The following is a 19,820-nucleotide window of genomic DNA, read 5'->3' as shown; positions in this document are numbered from 1 at the left end:
CAGTGAGAGGCCCGCGTACCGCAAAAAAAAAAAAAAAAAAAAAAAAGAGAAATTGATGAGAGGCCAGATGAGAAATTCAGGTAAGGCTTTATTGGGCTTTATTGTGCTGCAGAAACGTACCCTTGCTCACTCTTTAGGGCGGCGAGCTGGTCCCTTAAAGGGGGTGGGAGTAGGGGCAGATCGGTGGGTCGGGCCAGAGGTGTAGCTTAGGCGGCCTGCCCACCCCCTTGGTGGTGCCGTGTGCAGGATCATGTGCAGGACCCTGCTTTTGCCCCCCACACCTCAGAAGTGGCCGTTGGGTTTTGGCCTTTTTGTATCTTGTTGTTCATCATTTGCACCACTTGTCCATGCATGCAGTTATTTTTAGTCCCTTATAGTTTCTTTGTATTTTATGGCTCAGTGAGACATTTCTCCAGGTGCAAGCACTTCAGTAAATGGTCCCAGGTCCCAGATGCCAGGTCACCAAGTGTCTCAAGGGCAGGGTCTTGACCTTCCAGCCTAGAGATGCTTCTACCCTCCCTCCCTACTTATGACTGGGTAACCCGGGGGGCGGGGGGAGTGGGGAGTGCAGGCCCACCTGCAGGGCTGGCCCTGCTCTAGTCTCCGTCCCCCTAGACAGAGCCTGAGAGCGTGCAGAAGCTATGTGTGACCACGAGCCCCAAGCTTTTTCCCTTCCCTGACGTCTAGTCTGACTTTGATCCTCAGGTGCATGAAGCCCAAATTCAAGTTTTTCATGTTCAGAATTCCCCCAGGGCATGTGTGACTTGGGTTCCCTCTCTGGATTTCCACCCTCTCCTAGATTTCGGACTGAAAATTCTTCTGTTCTGCCAGCGCCTGGAGGATTTTCAGAACAGTTACAATGGTTATTTATTTTAAAATGAAATTGTATATTTAGTTATTTTCAGCAGGAAGCCGGGTCTGATATGCAGCTCATAGAGCCCCTGGAGATGGTCCTCATCTCTTTTCCGTCTGTTTTTGTTTTTTTTTTGTCGCGCGGTGCAGCTTGCGGGATCTCAGTTCCCCGAACCACCTGGGCCACAGCAGCGAAAGCCTGGAATCCTAACCACTACACCATCAGGGAACTCCCTTATCTTTTCCAATTAAACTCACTCCCTCTGTGATCTCTCTTAGGCTCATGACTTGAAATGCTGTCTGCCTGGTGACAGGCCAAGTTCACGTGTCCAGCTAGAACTTTTCCTTAAACTCCAGACTCATAGAATGCGTACCTTCTGTTGATTCTCCATTTGTGTGTCTAATATGCATTTCTCACTCCACACATTCCCAGTAGAGCACCCAATCCTCTTCTTTAAAAATCCCTTAGGGACTTCCCTGGTGGTCCAGTGGTTAAGACTCATCTCTTTTCCGTCTGTTTTTGTTTTTTTTTTGTCGCGCGGTGCAGCTTGCGGGATCTCAGTTCCCCGAACCACCTGGGCCACAGCAGCGAAAGCCTGGAATCCTAACCACTACACCATCAGGGAACTCCCTTATCTTTTCCAATTAAACTCACTCCCTCTGTGATCTCTCTTAGGCTCATGACTTGAAATGCTGTCTGCCTGGTGACAGGCCAAGTTCACGTGTCCAGCTAGAACTTTTCCTTAAACTCCAGACTCATAGAATGCGTACCTTCTGTTGATTCTCCATTTGTATGTCTAATATGCATTTCTCACTCCACACATTCCCAGTAGAGCACCCAATCCTCTTCTTTAAAAATCCCTTAGGGACTTCCCTGGTGGTCCAGTGGTTAAGACTCCATGCTCCCAATGCAGGGGGCCCGGGTTCGATCCCTGGTCAGGGAGCTAGGATCCCACAGACCGCAACTAAGACCCGGAGCAGCCAAAATAAATAAATAAATACTTTCAAAAAAATCCCTTAAAGTCTTTGCCTCTGTGGCAGTGGTGGCTTCACGTTGGCAACTGTTACCAAGCAAAGTGCTCACCGCTCGATGCACCCAGAAGCCAATATGATGGCACTGGCTTTGGAGAAAAGAAAAAACTTTACTGAGTGGTCGACCAGCAAGGAGACAGGAGGCAAAGCTCAAACCTGTCTCCCCAAGTTGGGTTTGGTCAAAGTTTTATGAATTAGGGGAGAGGTTGGTATGCAGAACCAATGATAGGGGAAGTCTGGATTGGAGGCCATTTGTGGTAAGGTATATAACGGGTGCTTCAGCTCCAGATCTTCCCGGACAACAGACCCTTCGCTTCTGAAAGGGTTCTGGCGTTCAGGTTCCGGTCTGCTTCTCACCAGCTCCACCTGGTCTGACCTGGCCACCCCCATCTCACATCCCAGGCATTTGCAACAGCCCTGGCGGAGGAGTCTAGGCTCAGTACAGCAAGTAGAGTGATCAGGTGAAAGCAAATCAGAGGCTGCCCCTTTTCTGCGCAATCCCTGAACTGCCTTCACACCTGTGATGTTGTGATTTATAACAAGAAATATATATGTTTGGTCTTCATCCCTGTTTCTGGCACAGAGCTCCTAAAAACCTGGGGATTTCCTAAGGAATGAGAGTGATAAAGGTGTCTTGTGTTATTTTAATGAGGCCGCTTTTGAGAAGCACTTAAGATGGGGCTGGTTGCCAGGGAAGCCCTAGAGGTGATTAGAGAGTTGGAACTTTCAGTCCCATGCCCTTGACCTCTAGGGAAGAGAGAGGACCCCAGAAGTTGAATCAATGACCAATGGCCACTGATTTAATCAATCTTGACTATGTAGTGAAGTCTCCAAAAAATCCAAAAGCATGGGGTTTGGGGAGATTCTAGGCTGGTGAACAGGTGGAGATTCAGGGAGAATGGTGTACCCAGGAGAGCATGGAAATTCCATGCCCCTTCGCGCATACCTTGCCTCATGCATCTTTTCATCTGGCTGCTGATTTGTATCCTTTAATATCCTTTGTAATAATCTAGTAATCTAGATTACTGGTAAAATAGTAAGTAAACTGGTTTCTCTGGGTTCTGTGAGTTGCTCTAGCAAATTAATGGAACCCAAGGAGGGGATCATGGGAACCTCTATCTATAGCCAGTGGATCAGAAGCACAGGTGACAACCTGGACTTGTAATTGGTGTCTGAAGTTGAGGCAGTTTTGTGGGACTGAGCCCTTAACCCGTGGGATCTGATGCTATCTTTAGGGAGGTAGTGTCAGAATTGAGTTAATTGGTGATGTGGAAGAAAACCACACACACACATCAGTATCGCTGTTGAAATCATAACAACTCACTCAGTGTGATGACTCATTTTATGTGTCAACTTGGGTGGGCCACCAGGTGCCCAGACATTTGGTCAAACATTATTCTGGGTGTTTCTGTGAAGGTGTTTTTGGATGAGACTGATATTTGTTTGTTTGGGTTTTGTTTGTTTTGTTTACATTTTAATTTTATTTTTTTTATAGAAAAAATTTAATACAATTTTTAAAGGTTACTTTCCATTTACAGTTATTACAAAATATTGGCTATATTTGCCATTATTGCACAATACATCCTTTTTTTTTTAAGGCTGCGTTGGGTCTTCTTTGCTACACACTGGCTTTCTCTAGTTGCGGTGAGTGGGGGCTACTCTTTGCTGTGGTACGTGGGCTTCTCATTGCGGTGGCTTCTCTTATTGCGGAGCACGGGCTCTAGGCGTGCGGGCCTCAGTAGTTGTGGCACGCAGCCTCAGTAGTTGTGGCTCGCGGGCTCAGTTGTTGTGGCACACGGGCTTAGTTGCTCCACAACATGTGGGATCTTCCCGGACCAGGGCTCGAACCTGTGTCCCCTGCATTGGCAGGCGGATTCTTAACCACCGTGCCACCAGGGAAGCCCCACAATACATCCTTGAGCCTATCTTATACCCAATAGTTTGTGCCTCCCGCTCCCCCACCTCTATATCCCCCCGCAATGGTAACCATTAGCTTGTTCTCTATATCTACGAGTCTGCTTCTTTTTTGTTATATTCACTAGTTTGTTTTATTTTTTAGATTTCACATATAAGTGATATACAGTATTTGTCTTTCTTTGTCTGACTTATTTCACTTAGCATAATGCCCTCCAAGTCCATCCATGTTGCTACAAATGGCAAAATTTTGTTCTTTTTTATGGCCGAGTAGTATTCCATTGTATATATATATACACCCCATGGATGAGACTGATATTTAAATCAGTAGACTGAGTAAAGCAGATTGCTCTCCCGAATGTGGGTGGGCCTCATCCAATCAGTTGAAGGCTCGACTAGAAGAAAAGGGCTGACCTGCCCATGAGTAAGGGAACTCCTCCTGCCTGACTGCATTCCAGCTGGGATATCAGTTTTTTTTCCTCCCTTCAAACTTGAAACAACAGCTCTTCCTAGGTCTCAAGCCTGCATACCTTCAAACTAGAACCACACCATCAGCACTCCTGGGTCTCCTCTTTGCTGACCACAGATCTTGGGACTTGTCAACCTCTGTAATCACACGAGCCAGTTCCTTATAATGAATCTCTTTATGTATGTATACACATCCTGTTGGTTCTGTTTCTAGAGAACCCTAATACACCCAGAGTAAAGGTCAAATTCTTACAATAGTCTCAAAATTTCTTCATAATCTGACCTATGATACCTCTCAGACCTACTCTCCTTATTTACCCCGTTAATCACTCTGCTACCCTGTCATCCAGCTGCTGCTAAACACACCACACATGCTCCCACCTTGGGACATTTGAATGTGCTCTTCCTTCAGGGTGGATCACTTTTGCCTGGATACCCATAGGAGTCATTCTCTTACTTTCTTCATGTGTTTACTCAGATGTCACCCTCTCCATGAGGCCTGCCCCAGCCACGTTTTAAAAACTTGCAGCAGTTCTCAACAATTCCTCTTCTGCTTTCCTGTTTTTCTCAATATTTATTTATTTATTTATTTGGTTGCACTGGGTCTTAGTTGTGGCAGGGAGGCTCCTTAGTTGAGGCTCCAGGGCTCCTTAATTGTGGCATGCGAACTCTTAGTTGTGGCATGCACGTGGGATCTAGTTCCCGGTGGGACTGAGCCTGGGCTCCCTGCGTTGGGAGCACGGAGTCCTATCCACTGCACCACCAGGGGAGTTCCTGCTTTCCTGTTTTTAATTGTTTCCTTAGACTACATCATTCTCCAAGAGACCGTGTATCTTAATTTTCTTATTAAATGTTAGTCTCCCCACTCAGATTTTTGACCCACCTTTTCCACCCTAGGAGCTTATCCTGTGTTGTGTCTCCAGCCCCTACATAGCCCCTACCTGGGGGCGTGGCACACAGCAGGTGTCCTCAGAGCCTTAGTTGAATGAATATCAGTGCCAGGCTCTGTCCTAAGCACTTGACACATATGAACGCATTTAATCCTCACACAGCATTTCTGCTAGTGTCTCTGTTTTTCAGATGAGCAAACGGAGGCACAGAGAGGCTAAGTAACTTTGGTGAAGTTGAACAGGTGGCAGGTGAGTTGGTAGGTAGGCAGGTGTCTGGGTTCCGACCCGGGCACTCCTTGCCTTCAACTCCCACATTCCAAACGCCCTGCGCTCTGTCTGCTTTGGACATCGACACCAGGACCAGAGTCTGAGGCTGCCTGGGGCGAGGACAGTGATGAGAACGGCGACCTAACTCCAAGGGGTCAGGAGGCTCCAGGGTCACTGGTGGGGACCACGGCTCTGTGACCACGGTGGACCAAGTCATGTCCAACTGACATACTTGCTGCTGAGAACTTACCTTCTCTCCTGACTGGGGGGCAGGCCTCCGTCACCTGGACCCTCAGCCTGGGCTCCCTTCACCATGTGATAATGAATTTGCTCTTTGACCTCCCAGAGGCTCTGATCCCCGGGGAGCTGGACAGGTGATGCTCTCTTCCCCGTGTAGACGGCAGTGCACGGGGAAGGGCTGCAGCGATGGGGCCCTGGGAGCCTGGACAAGCCTCACCTTTCAGTAGCTCACGGTCTGCAGCTGCAAATGGGAGAGATGAGGGAAACAGGATGATTCCCCAGCCTGACCTTCCCCCTCCTCTGGCCTGTGGCGGCCAAGTTCCCCTTCTGTGCTTGGCCGAGGCTGTCTCTGTCACCCGCGGGCTTCCTGTTGGGGCTTCCTCGGTCGCTCCCCACATTCGCGGGGCCTCCTTCCCTGACGGAGGCACTTGGACCCGGGCTCTGCGCTGGCGGACGCGGGCATGGTGCCCCTGCTGCGGCCGCCCCTGCTCTGGGGGGGTCGGTGAGTGGGCCGAGGGAGGAGGGGCGGCGAGGGTGGGGGAGGGGCGGCGAGGGTGGGGGAGGGGCTGGAGCTGCAGCGGAGCCTCTGTGTCCCCCAGGGCCCCTGCAGGAGGACCAAGGGTACCAGCTCCGAGTGCAGGAATCAGTGACGCTGCAGGCGTGCCCGGGTGTCCACGTGCCCTGCTCCTTTTCCTACCCTTGGAGTTCGTGGTACTTCTCCGGAGAACCCTTCGTCTGTTGGTTCCGGGAAGGGGACAACATACGCCACAGTGAGCCCGTGGCCACAGACAACCCAGGGAGACAAGTGAAGCCAGAGACCCAGGGCCGATTCCACCTCCTCCGGGACCCCAGGAAAAAGAACTGCTCCCTGAACGTCAGAGATGCCAGGATGAGGGACACAGGAGTCTACTTCTTGCGAGTGGAGGGAGATGATATGAAATACAGTTACAGAGATAAGAAGCTGAATTTGCAGGTGACAGGTATGGCAGGGGCCCAGGAGAGGACCCTGGGACGCGGAGACTCCCGTATTAGGACGGGAACCGGACACAGGACCACTCCCTGCGCCAGGCCTTGGGGTTTAGGGGTTCAGAAGAGACACGGGACCTGGGGTGGGCTGTGGCTCTGAGCCACTGGTCCCTCTCAGGGCCCCCACCCCCTGGGGCCCAGGCATCTCCCTCTCTCCTCCTCAGCCCCAACAGAGAAACCTGACATCCATTTTCTGCAGGCTCTGGAGTCCGGCTGCCCCACGGACCTGACCTGCCGCCTGTCACTAGTCTGTGATGGGGGGAGAGTTTTCTCATTCTCCTGGGCTGGGGTGCCCTTGATGCCACGGACCCAGAGACCCTCCACTCCTCGGTGCTCACCTTCACCCCGAGGCCCCAGGACCATGGCACCAACCTCACCTGTCGTGTGGACCTCCAAGGAGATCAAGTGACCACGGAGAGAACCATCCGGCTCAGTGTCTCCTGTGAGTTTGGAGGAGGGCTGGGTCCCTGAGGGCAGTGGGCTGTGTGTGTGTGTGTGTGTGTGTGTGTGTGTGTGTGTGTGTGTAGAGGGCAGGGATAGAACGAGGGCCAGCTCACTCTTTTATGGATCTGAGCCTTGGGAGCTGAGGTGGGGAGAGGCCATGAAGGACCGCCATCCCCCCTTCCTGGTTTCCTTCCTTGGGTGCCGGCTCCGTTTCCATCCCACTCCTCGCCTCTGAAGCCAGGCCGTATCTCTGCATCCTAGACGCTCCGTGGAAACTCAGCATCGATCTCTGCTTCAGAAATGTCACAGGTAGGAAAGAACCTCTCTTCTCCAGGGCTGGGTCCAGCTCCTGGGACCACCTCCAAGCAGAGAGGGTGGGATTAGGGCTTGAATGCCATCACGTATGGGAAGGGCAAGGATAAAAAGCACCACCCGCCCTCCCCCACCTCCCAGGCACTAGTCCACACACAGATTCAATACACATGTACACATACACACACATACGGATATACAGGCACATACACACATATCCACATCCACATCTCTACGCATACACACAGACACATACAGAAAGGCACAGACACACATGCACATGCAGTATACACACATGCACCTACACACGCGTGGACATACACACACAGGCCACACACACACCACACGTATATGCACTCACACACTGTTCAAAGCCCATTTCACTTCACCATGGCTCTGCTCTGCGGTGTTCCTCCGCAGAAGCCTCCTGAGTCCCATTTCCTGGTGCCTTCGCTGAATCAATTTGCCAAGGCTTGAGGATCTCTGTGCTCTTTCCAACGAACAGCCCAGGCATGTCCCGTGGAGACGCTGAGCCTTCCCTGAAGATACGAGGCCCAGACACGCTGGGTCAACCTCCTTAGGGTGTGAGGGTCCAGCCTTGGAACCCACACCGAAGCAAGCGAGCGGGCCGGGGGAGGAGAGGGAGAGGCCAACTAGATCCTGGGAAGGCAGGAGGCATGAGACCTCAGCCTCCCCTAGCTCTCGCTGCACCTTCCCCCAAAGCCCTCAAGGCTCTGCAAAACAGCTCATCCCTTCTCATCTCTCGGAGAGCCAGGCTCTGCGGCTGCTCTGTGTTGCTGACAGCAACCCCCCTGCACAGCTGAGCTGGTTCCGGGCGTCCCCAGCCCTGAACGCCACCCGCATCTCCAGCACCAAGATCCTGGAGCTGCCAGGCTTAGGCGCTGCAGAAAGAGAATTCACCTGCCGAGCTCAGAACCCTCTGGGCTCCCAAGATACCTCTCTGAGCCTCTCCGTGGTCTGTGAGTGCGGGGACCCCTGGGGGCAGGACACTCGGGCCCAGCTGAGGGGAGAGGCACCGCTGACCCTTCTCCTCCCTCTGTACAGACCCCCCCGCAGCTGCTGGGACCCTCCTGCTCCCCGGAGGATGAGTGTCTGCACTGCAGCTGTTCCTTCCGAGCCCAGCCGGCCCCCTCCCTGCGCTGGCGGCTGGGGGAGGGGCTGCTGCAGGGGAATTTCAGCAACGCCTCCTTCAAGGTCACCTCCAGCTCGGCTGGGCCCTGGGCCAACAGCTCCCTGAGCCTCAGCGAGGGGCTCAGCCCTGGCCTCAGACTCAGCTGCGAGGCCCAGAACGTCCACGGGGCCCAGAGCGCCACTGTCCAGCTGCTGCCAGGTCTGGGGGCCTGTTGGGGGCAGAGGCTTAGGGGGAAAGGAGTTAAGGTCCTAGAAGATGACGCTCGGTAGGAGAGGGGCTGGGGCCTGGACAGAAGGTGGTTGCTAGGACAGGGTGCTCCATCTCAGACCTGAAGGGGTTCTCCAGCAAGTTCTGCAAGGAGGTGGGAAGGCAAGAGACTGAATCTTGGGAGTGAGCTCACCTCACAGCCCTCTCCTCTGCAGGGAAACCGGCATCCCTGACTGGAGTGGTTCGTGGGGCCCTTGCAGGTGCCGGTGCCATGGCCTTCCTGTCACTGTGCTTGTTCCTTGTCTTCTTTTGCATGGAAGCCTGTGTTCTTGGGGAGGTATACAGGGAGGTGTGTGGTAAGCAGTCCAGAGAAAGGCCACTTAATCCCAGAAAGGCAGAGCTGAGTACACTAGATCCAGAGGGGGTCTTTTTTTTTTGCGGGGTTGGGGGGAACGGGTAACAGCCTTCGTGAGATAGAATTCCCATACATTTAAGGTGTACAATTTATTGGCTTTTAGTCTATTCAGAGTTGTGTGTCCATCACCATGATTTTGATAGAACTTTTTCATTAGCCCATGAAATGAAACCAAAAGGAAACCCACACCCCTTGTCATCCCATCCCATCCGTCCCCTGCCCTAGACAACCACTAATCTGTTTTCAGTCCCTCTAGAGTTGTCTATTCTGGACATTTCATATAAGTGGAATCATAAAATATGTGGTCCCTTGTGACTGACTTCTTTCGCTGAGCGTGATGTTTTCAAGGTTCATGCATGTTGTGGCATGTGTCAGTACTTCGTTCCTTTTTATGTCCAAATAATGTTCCTTTGTATGAATGGAGCACATTTCTACTCATCCGCTCATCCACTGATGGACATTTGGGTTGTTTCCACTTTTTGGCTATCATTTGCCAATAATAATACCATTCACCTACAAGTTTTCCTGTGTTAAGTGGGGTCTTTAGTGATGGAAATCCAGTCTTGGCCAAGGTCCTGGTCATCCAAGAGGGTGAAGCACTCACTTGCCACGTCAGGAAGGCCTCCGAGTCCGGTTCCAGGGTCCGGATGCCTGAGTTGTCTTACCAGGGAGCGGGGGCGGCCTGCTCACCTTTGCCCGAGCCGTCCTGGCTGCAGTTTCTTCTCTTTTCTTACGCTGGTTTCTTCTCTTAGAGTGAAAGCCCGCAGAAAGCAGGCAGCCAGGAGACCAGAGGGCGTGGATGGTGAAGACCCCGTCACGGGTGCCGTTGCCTGGGTGAGTGATGTGGGCGTCTTCTCCTGCAGTGGGAACCCGGGGCATATCCACTCGGTGGGTCCACGCTGAGCTCCTCAGTATTTCCTGCTCCTCCCTGGTCCCCCAGGCAGACACCTGGGCATCGACTCCCCTTCTGTTCTTTCCCTTCATCCCCCAGACGCAATGGTCCTCTGCTGACCACTGAGCCAACCTCACCTCTTTGCCAAGATACAGCCTTCCAGAACCATCTCCCCCAAACCAGTACTTTCCAGCCCTTCTGGAGTTTCAAAGCTGTTGTTTGCTACCATTGCTTAGAGAATCAAGTCCTAATCCTTGGTCTGATATATGAAGTCCTTCCTGAGGTCTCCCCTGATGGCCGCTCCAGCCGCTGGTCCTGCCCTAGGGTCCAGCTACGCTGGCCTTCTCACTGTCTCCATAGCAATCTATTACCTTATGACTCGGAGGCTTTGCATGTACAGTTCCTTCTACCTGAAATGCCCTTCCTTCCTCATTTTGACCAGACCACCTCGCCTCCTCCTTCTAGCTCCAATATCAACATCTCTTACTCTGGTAAACCTTTGTCCTCTCCCTCCCTGTCAATGCCCATCCCTCCCTTCTCTATATCCCCAGAGCTCTGTGTCCATCCCTGTCCTGAGGGTCACATCACACAACATCACTACATTTACCTGTCTCCACCCTCTCATCGTATTTGTAAAGTCCTTGAGAGGGCAGGGGCTGTAATTTTCTCTCACTCTGTCCCTGTCTAGCACGACTCCTCTTCTCTTTCTTAAAATTGGGCCCGTGTTGCCCTAAATGGAGTTATCCAAAATGCTTTGTTCGTGACCAAGCTATTATCACTGGAACAAGCAGTGTTAGCTTTGTTTTTCATAATATGATAAGCAAGTGTAAACCTCCCATCCAACCTAAGACTTCAAATATTGATAACTTTTATCTACCCATGTTGCTCTCTGATCCATCCCCAGTAACCACTGCTCTGAATCTCTTTTTTAAAAAAATTTATTTATTTAATTTATTTATTATTTTTGGCTGCGTTGGGTCTTCGTTGATGCGCGAAGGCTTTCTCTAGTTGCGGCGAGCAGGGGCTGCACTTCGCTGCGGTGCGCGGGCTTCTCATTGCGGTGGCTTCTCTTGTTGCGGAGCACAGGCTCTAGGCGCGCGGGCTTCGGTAGTTGTGGCGCACGGGCTTAGCTGCTCCGCGGCATGTGGGATCTTCCCGGACCAGGGCTCGAACCCGTGTCCCCTGCATTGGCAGGCGGTTCTTAACCACTGCGCCACCACGGAAGCCCTGCTCTGAATCTTTTGTTGCTGGTGTTATCACGTGTATGTTTACCCAAAATGTACACTGTTTAGTTTAATTGCTTCTGAACCTACAAAGGGCTTCATGTTCCGTGTACTCTTCTTGGACTCGCTTTGTAGATGCAACATTAGGTCGCAAAGAGTCATTCATATTTTTACATAAAGTTGCAGTTCTCCATTGTATAATAATTCATTTTATGATTATATCTATTATCTAAGCTTGTATTGATGGACATTTGAGTTGTTTCCAGGTGTTGCTCTTACGAACATTCTTATTCGTGTCTCATTGTATTCACATGCGAGAGTTTTTCTTTAGCATTACTTAAGAATTTAGTTACTAGGTCATAGGGTATGTAAAGTTCATATTTACAAGATCATGACAAATGGTTTTCCAAAGCAACTGCATTCACTTATACTCCCATCGGTGCTTATCAGATTCTGTTGATCTACAATCTCTCCAACACTTGGTTTTCTCAATTTTTAATTTTTGTCATCTGACCCTCTCACTATGGTGTTGGTTTGCATTTCCTTGGTTACCAATGAAAATGAAAATCTCTCTATGTCTTCAGAGGCATATGAACATGTTCTCTAGAAAATGCCAGGTCACATCTACGGCCCATTTCCCTACTGGATGTTTGACTTTTTCTTATTAAATTTGTTGGCGTGCTTTATACATTTTTATACTGTTTTTTTTTTTTCTTTCTGGTTATATACATGGTAAATACCTTCTCCCAGTGAGTAGCTTACCTTCACTTTTTTTAAAGGTGACCTCTGATTATGGTAAGTTCTTAATTGTAATATAACCATATTTACCAGTCTTCTCTTTTCTGTTGAGTGCCTTTGGGGTCTCATTTAAGAAACTCTTTCCCGTCTTAAGATTAGAAGGATATTCAAGTATAGTTTCTACTAAAAGTTTTATGTTTTCCTTTTGACATTTAAAGACTTCATCGGGCTTCCCTGGTGGCGCAGTGGTTGAGAGTGCGCCTGCCGATGCAGGGGACACGGGTTCGTGCCCCGGTCCGGGAGGATCCCACGTGCCGCGGAGCGGCTGGGCCCGTGAGCCGTGGCCACTGAGCCTGCGCGTCCGGAGCCTGTGCTCCGCAACGGGAGAGGCCACGACAGTGAGAGGCCCACGTACGGGGGGAAAAAAAAAAAAAGACTTCATCTACCGGGAGTTGAGTTTTGTGTGTGGTGTGCAGTGTTGATCTATATATGTTCTTCCTTCATTTATAGAAAAGTCCTTCACTCCCTCCCCTGCTGATCTGCCATGCCATTTTTGCCATCAAAATTCCATACATGGGTGCGCCTCTTTCTGGGGCCTCTTCTATTCCAATGGTCAGTTTTATAGTCCCTGAGTCAGAACTGTGTCTACAGTCAACAGAATCTATAAACTCAAAAATAAGTCCTGGTATCTAATAGAGCAACACCTTCTCCTGAATCTTTTTCAGAAGTTGTCTTGGCTATCCTTGGCCCTTTGTTGTTCTATTTAAATGTTACAGTCAGTTTGTCAAGTTCCAAAAAAAATACTCCTGTTGGAGTTTTGATTGGAATTACATTGAATCCATAGATCAATTCAGGAAGAGTGTACTTGTTTGTGAATTTAAGTCTTCTAATCCACGAAAAACGGATATCTCTATTCATTTAAGTCTTTAAAAAAATGTTTTCAAGAAAGAGGGACAATTCCTTCACACAGGTCTTGGTCATCTTTTGCTATTTTTCTTCCTAAATACTAGTTATTATTACTATTGTAAATGCTATCTTTTTTAAAGTGCATTTTCTGATTGCTTATTGCTGGTATGCAGAATGAAATTTTTTTTTTTTTTCAAAACATATGAGGTTGTTTTTGTAATTAAAAAAAATCACAGGGGCTTCCCTGGTGGCGCAGTGGTTGAGAATCTGCCTGTCAATGCAGGGGACACAGGTTCGAGCCCCCGTCTGGGAGGATCCCACGTGCGGCGGAGCAACTAGGCGCGTGAGCCACAAGTACTGAGCCTGTGCGTTTGGAGCCTGTGCTCCGCAACAAGAGAGGCCGCGACAGGGAGAGGCCCGCGCACCGTGATGAAGAGTGGCCCCCACTCGCCGCAACTAGAGAAAGCCCTCGCACAGAAACGAAGGCCCAACACAGCCAAAAATAAATAAATTAATTAAAAAAAAATCACAAATTGGTCTTGGGTGCCATTTAGAATCTTGTTGCTTTGGTAGCTGGAAAATTCTTAGATCTTATCCATAAGCCTGCTGAACCATTCCTTTTCAGAGATAAAGATGCCATCTGAAAAATGTGTAATATTCTTGTTTTTAACGGTCATGGCTTGCTGAATCAAAGCAGCTGAATTTGATGCACATGTAATGTCGTTTCCTTCAAGAATCAGCTGGTCCTTTTGGGCTTCAGGTACTGAAGAAGAAACGCCTAGCCTCTTGCAACCCCTGCAGATGTATTTTTCTTCTGAGAGGTTTCAGATTTCAACAAATGACTCACTCCCCTGGATAAATGATGGGGAAGTGAGCACACCAAGACTGCCTCATGTGGTAATGGAAGTCCACGTGACACTTCAGATTGTGGGCAGGTTGTTTGAACAGTAGTCAATTTCTTTTCATTTCCCCACCATTTGTCCACACAGAGCTGCTCCATTTACTTTTGATGTTCATAGGGTTGAAGCCCTCTGCTGGGTTCCTCTAGGGTTTTCACTATCAATGTGTATCTCTTCACAGTGACACCTACCTCTACTGGGGTGTCATCTGTCTGTGTGCCGAGAATTATCTTTATTCTCTCAGTAGGTGCAGCAGTGAGTGAAATGTAATGACTTATTTGATTGATTTTATATTCTTCCAATTTGCTAAGCTCTCCTGTTAGTTCTAATAATTTGTATATAGACTTTTTTTTTCTTTTTTGGGGGCACATCATGTGCCATGACATGCAGGATCTTAGTTCCCTGACCAGGGATCGAACCCGTGCCCCCTGCAGTGGAAGGGCAGAGTCTTAACCACTGGACCACCAGGGAAGTACCAACATGGAAGTATTTTTAACGGATTTTTGCAATCTAAAAAATATTACAGGTTGGTCTTGGGTGCCACTCAGAATCTTTGAGGATTTCAGATTCAATGATCATATTATCGGCAAAATAATAACAGTTTATTTCTTCTCTTTGATCCTAACTAAGCATTTCCTTCTTTTTTCTTGTCTTAATATCCTGGCTAAGATTCCAAACCCGAACAGGAGTGGTGATCATGGGTATTCTATATTACTCCTGGCTTTGAAGGAAAGGCACCCACTATTCCATTTAAGTTTAACCAATCCATTTAAGTTTAACCAATACATTTAAGTTGGTTTTTGTTGTAGGTTTTTTTTTGTTTTGTTTTGTTTTGTTTTTTAGTGTAGATAACCTAAACTTCATCGGGGTAAGGAAGTTCTTTTCTATCACTAAATAACTTTAAGTTTTTATCATACATCTCAGTTGAACTTTTCCGATACATCTAGTAATATGATTTTCCCCCCAATCTGTTACCAATGGTGAATGAAACAGGTAAAGATTTTCTAATATGAAACTACTCTAGCATTCCTGAGGAAAGGCCAAATTGTTCACAGTGTGTGGGGGGTGGTTTTTTTTTGTTGTTCTGTTTTTGTTTTTTTTACACCCTAGTAGATTCAGTTTGCTAATCTTTTGTTGAGCATTTTTGCACATATATGCAAGAGTAAAATGGATCTCTTGCATTCCTTTCTCTCCCTGTTGTTTGCTTGTTTGAGTATCAAGATAATATTGAGGAATTGGAGAATATTCCCATTTTTTCTATTATCTGAGAGTGTATAAAACTGAAATGACCTGTTTCTTGAATGATTAATGTGTCGCTCGTATAACCACCTGGACCTGCTCATCTTTATGTGCAGTTTTCCTAATTCAGTCATTTTATGTGTCCGTTAGTGAGCTTTTCTTTCCCTAAAAATTTGTTCATTTTAACCTAAGTTTTATAATTTTTTGACTAAAGTTTATTTGACTTACATACCTCATTCATACCTCATGAATTGATTAGCACAGTACGTTTAGCAAACATCCGTCATCTCATATAGATACAAAATTAAAGAAATAGAAAAAATTTTTTCCTTGTGATGAGAACTCAGGATTTACTCACTTAATAATTTTCGTATAGAACACAGAGCAGTGTCAATTATAATTATCCTGTTGTACATTACATTTCTAGTACTTATTTATCTTATAACTGGAAGTTTGTACCTTTTGACCACCGTCATCCAATTCCCCCTCCTCCAGTCTCCCGCCTCTGAACACCACAAATCTGATCTCTTATTTCTGAGTTTGCTTGTTTGTTCATTTTTGAAGTATAATTGACCTACAACACTGTGTTAGTTCCTGTCACACAACATAGTGATTCGATATTTCTGTATGTTTCAAAATGATCACCATGATGTCTAGTTACAATATGTCACCATACAAAGATATTGCAGAGCTATTGACTGATGTACCTAATTTCTTATTCTCGCTTTCATGATGGTAATATCATCACTCACTTCTCTTAGTGCATTTAGCGTGCTTAGTTTAAACCCTTGATCAAAGTGTTCTGATACTTGTGCTTTGGAGGTACAGGAAGTTCCCAGGTTCCGTTGGCTTGTTTTCCTTCCGGGACATTTACACTCCACAGGTGTCCAGTCCTGTGAGCTGGGAGGGCATATGCCCCTGGGGATGTTAGCTACTCTGTCTGGAGTATTGATTGGGTGAAGGTGAGGGGCAGATGATAGTCTGTGTCAGCTCAAAGGAGCAACGGGGACCAGCCCCAGGGTGGAGCTCCCCCAGGCACCAAAACCACTTCCTGTCCCCCCAGGAAAGCAGCTTAAGTCACCCCTTTGCCTTCTGACCCTCAGAGAGAAGGAGCTTTGGGCAGGGACTCTTCGTGGATTTTGGTCCACTAGACTCTGGAGTTTGGAAAGGAGAAAACGATGACAAGAATCCCAAAGACCAGTGAGGCTCCATCTCTGCTCTCCTTCTCTTCACTCCAGGGAAACTATGGTGCTTATCCAGCACTTACCTCTGGCCACCTGCATATCACTGTCCTGTCCACGCTCTCTGAATTCTGCAGGCAATGATGGTCCCAAGGCAAGAGGAGAAGAGAGAAAGGAGCAGAATTCAAGCACATTTGAGGGGAAACATCCTCTCATCAAAAGGCAGATTCCCCAGCCCTGGGCTGCAGCACATCACCTCCCCGACCCCGTTTGTTCACATTAGCCTTTACTTCCCCCTACGGACTTCCGGTGTGGTCAACTGATTAATCAAGCAATCGACTAATTGATTTATAAAATTTTGTCATCCTGTAGTTCCATCCGTAGTTCTTCTATTGTTGGATCTTGGTGCATAGAGCCAGTGGCATGTGTGAATTCACTATCCTGGCAGGAACCGTGACAGAGAGCTTTGTTTTCCCCATTATTTTACTCTCAACCTTTCTGTAACTTTCATACTGTAGGCAGAATAGTAAAGCGAGGAGCTTCACAGTCCCTGGAGTTCAACTTCCTGTGTTCAAGTCCTCGATCCAACCACTTCCAAGCTGTGTGACCTTGGACAAGTTAGTTAACCTCTCTGTTTCTTTATTTTCTCTTCTGGAAATGAGACCGTGGATATGGTGGTACCTGTTTCACTGGGTTGTTACGAGACATGTTTAGAAATGTTCCTAGGTCATGGGGAAATTGCTTACAACTGTTACCTAATGTTACTATTCCCCCCTCTAATAAGGAACTGCATGAGGCAGGTAGTTTGGGCTGTTTCAGTTCCTCTCATGTCCTCATTTGCAAGAACGGCACCTAACTCATAGCCAGCACTCGGCAAAGAGGTATTGAATGAAAGAATGCACGTATCACTTTCTCCTGTTTATTAATCTGAGCTGCATGTTGCCTTATGATGATCAATTTAATCCCTTCTTAATAGATGGCAAGGCTATTATTAATGGATTATTAATTAATTATTAATATTAATAAAAATATTATTATTAATACTAATATTAATATCCCTCTTTGGCCGCAGTAGCATCCATACACCTAGCTGCTTTGTCATTTCATTTTACCTTGCTCATGTCTAATAGGGGCAGCTCTGTCTGGATATTCTGTTTCTTTGCTGAGGTTGTAAAACCATTTGTTCCTAACGTAGAACTCGTTTTTTTTTCTTTCTGAGCTAATTTTGAAGGCTAATGTTGCTTTCAACACACTCTTCTATAGCATGATGATGCAGGGGTGTGGACAGACTTGAAAGAGAAAAGGGAATGGCTTACCAGTGTCTGGGTACCATCTTTGCCGGGAGACTTGGGTCCTGCTTTGTTTTCATTTTTGTTTTATGGAGCCCAGGCCCAGGATCCAGAATTGCCATCTCTTTTTAAAAGTTATTTATTTATTTATTTATGGCTGCGTTGGGTCTTCATTGCTGCGTGCAGGCTTTCTCTAGTTGCGGAGAGCGGGGGCTACTCTTCGTCGCGATGTGTGGGCTTCTCATTGCGGTGGCCTCTCTTGTGGCGGACCACGGGCTCTAGGCATGCAGGCTTCAGTAGTTGTGGCACACGGGCTCAGTAGTTACGGCACGCGGGCTCAGTAGTTGTGTTTTGCAGGCTCTAGAGCGCAGACTCAGTAGTTGTGGCACACGGGCATAGTTGGTCCGCGGCATGTGGGATCTTCCCGGACCAGGGCTCGAACCCGTGTCCCCTGCATTGGCAGGCGGATTCTTCTTAACCACCGCACCACCAGGGGAACCAGAATTGCCGTCTCTTTTCTGGTTTCTGCATAAGCTATCTCACCATACACCGCGAAGTTAGAAATTTGCTTTACTTGTCTCTAATCCAGTGCTCCTAGCAGACTGTAAGCTGCCTGAGGTCAGGGTCCATGTCTGTTTTCTCACACAGCCCACCTGGCCCCTCGCCCAGGACTTGGCACGGGAGACACCGTCAATAACACAGCAGACGTGGGTTTGAGTCCTGGCTCTGCCATTTACTATATGAGTGACCTTGGGCAAGTTACTTTACCTCTCCCCACCTCAGTTTCCCTACCTGTAAAATGGGGATAATGAGAGTATCATTCATACTGGGGCTTTTTGTGAAGGTTAAATATGATTCGTAAGCCCTTGATATGGCCTAATCAGTCTTAGTATTACAAAATTGTAAACGAATGAGTGAATATTGGAGTTCATAGGAAACACGTGTGGAATAAGAAGATGAATGAATAAATGTCCCATCAGGCCGACTTTCCCTTGGAGGGGAAAGTGCCCGCCTTACTCCTCCTCTGACTCCCTTTTCTCCCCTTTACTCAGAGTTCCAGGCAAAAGCCCTGGCCAGACGGCCCCCCAGACCAGACGTCGTCCCCTGCAGAGGACGCCCCGCCTTCAGGGGAGTAACAGGAGCTCCGTTACGCCTCCCTCAGCTTTCACGGGATGAAGTCTCCTCCCTCAGCTTTCACGGGATGAAGTCTCGGGAGCCTCTGGACCAGGAGGCCACCAGCACCACCGGGTACTCAGAGATCAAAAGAAGCTAACGAGGACTCGCCCAGAGCTTGGTCCTGGCTGGAGGAATCACAGCCTCTGTGGGGAAAAGGAGAAGTCAGGGACTAGCTGATGAAGCCTTTGTGGCAGTATGAGCATTAACTACTGTATGAGTGTCCTCAGGTAGAGCAGAAAGCAGACAGGTGATAGGATGAGAGAGACTTGGGCTCAATCAAATGCAGGTTCCAGCACTTCCTAAGGCATCGTTAGCAAGCAATTCACTTCATGTCTCTGTGTCTCAGTTTTCTGTTCTGTAAATCAGAGATCATGTGTCTTAACCTCAAAGCTGTGTGAGAATTAAAGAAAGAACACATAAAAATCAACCAACAGAGGTCCTGTCATGTGGCATGCACTTAGTGTCTGCTGGTTTCTCTTCCTTGAACAGAAAGCTCCTCCTGGCAAGTTCTCCTGAGGCTGGGGGTGACTAGTGTTGACCTGAAAAAAATAGACGGCCAGACATTTCTCCAGCAAACATGGGTTTATTCCGCATTAGCTGAGCATGGGAACTTGGGGTCTGCAACCATTGTGAGCCATGTGCAAGTTCTGACACAGCAAGGGAAGGAGAATGCTTTTATAGAGGGGCAAAGGAAGTTGGGGGCTAGAGTAAACAAAGAGTCCCTGGCTTTTCATTGGCTGAGTCCTTGCCAGGAAAGAAGAGCAGTCTTTCTTCTTCCTGTTGGGCTCTACTCATCACAGGTGGTGAGAGCTCTCCCTCTGGTCTCCTGACTCTATTAAATTGAGGCTTCATTTGATTCATTTTTTACACCAGGCACAGAGGACAGGGTGGCAACTCGTTGATGTCATTCATTCTCCTTCCCAGAACTCTTCGAAGCCTTCCCAGGGAAAGATCAGCCCCTCAGCCTGACATTCGGTTCATAATCTTTATCTCCTTGCCTCACTTTTATCTGACAATTCTTTTTTTTTTTTTTTTTTTTTGCGGTACGGGGGCCTCT

General features: G+C 48.0%; 2 protein-coding genes across 3 annotated transcripts in view; one reads left to right on the top strand and one right to left on the bottom strand.

Annotated features, from left to right (window-relative positions):
* The first annotated feature begins 6,124 nt into the window (after positions 1-6,124).
* Positions 6,125-18,860, top strand: LOC112067180 (sialic acid-binding Ig-like lectin 5). Its single transcript, XM_055079163.1, is given in 12 exon segments — positions 6,125-6,161; positions 6,263-6,643; positions 6,854-6,976; positions 6,979-7,131; positions 7,395-7,442; positions 8,169-8,206; positions 8,209-8,421; positions 8,511-8,796; positions 9,021-9,128; positions 9,975-10,054; positions 18,640-18,768; positions 18,771-18,860. Coding segments are annotated over 12 exon segments (1,686 nt in total).
* Positions 15,585-19,820, bottom strand: part of LOC102987131 (cytoplasmic tRNA 2-thiolation protein 1) — a 13,836-nt gene continuing 9,600 nt past the window's right edge. The window contains exon 4 of one of the 2 annotated variants that reach the window (XM_055079167.1): positions 15,585-16,429. The gene's annotated coding sequence lies outside the window, so the exon portion shown is untranslated. Of the gene's footprint in view, positions 16,430-18,857; positions 18,907-19,820 lie in introns of those variants that run through there. The other variant, XM_055079166.1, reaches the window with a different exon arrangement.

Source organism: Physeter macrocephalus, chromosome 17 (genome assembly GCF_002837175.3).
Source record: "Physeter macrocephalus isolate SW-GA chromosome 17, ASM283717v5, whole genome shotgun sequence".
Taxonomy (NCBI): Eukaryota; Metazoa; Chordata; class Mammalia; order Artiodactyla; family Physeteridae; genus Physeter; species Physeter macrocephalus.
Note: the sequence above shows the minus strand (reverse complement) of the source record. Positions and strands in the feature narration are given on the sequence as shown.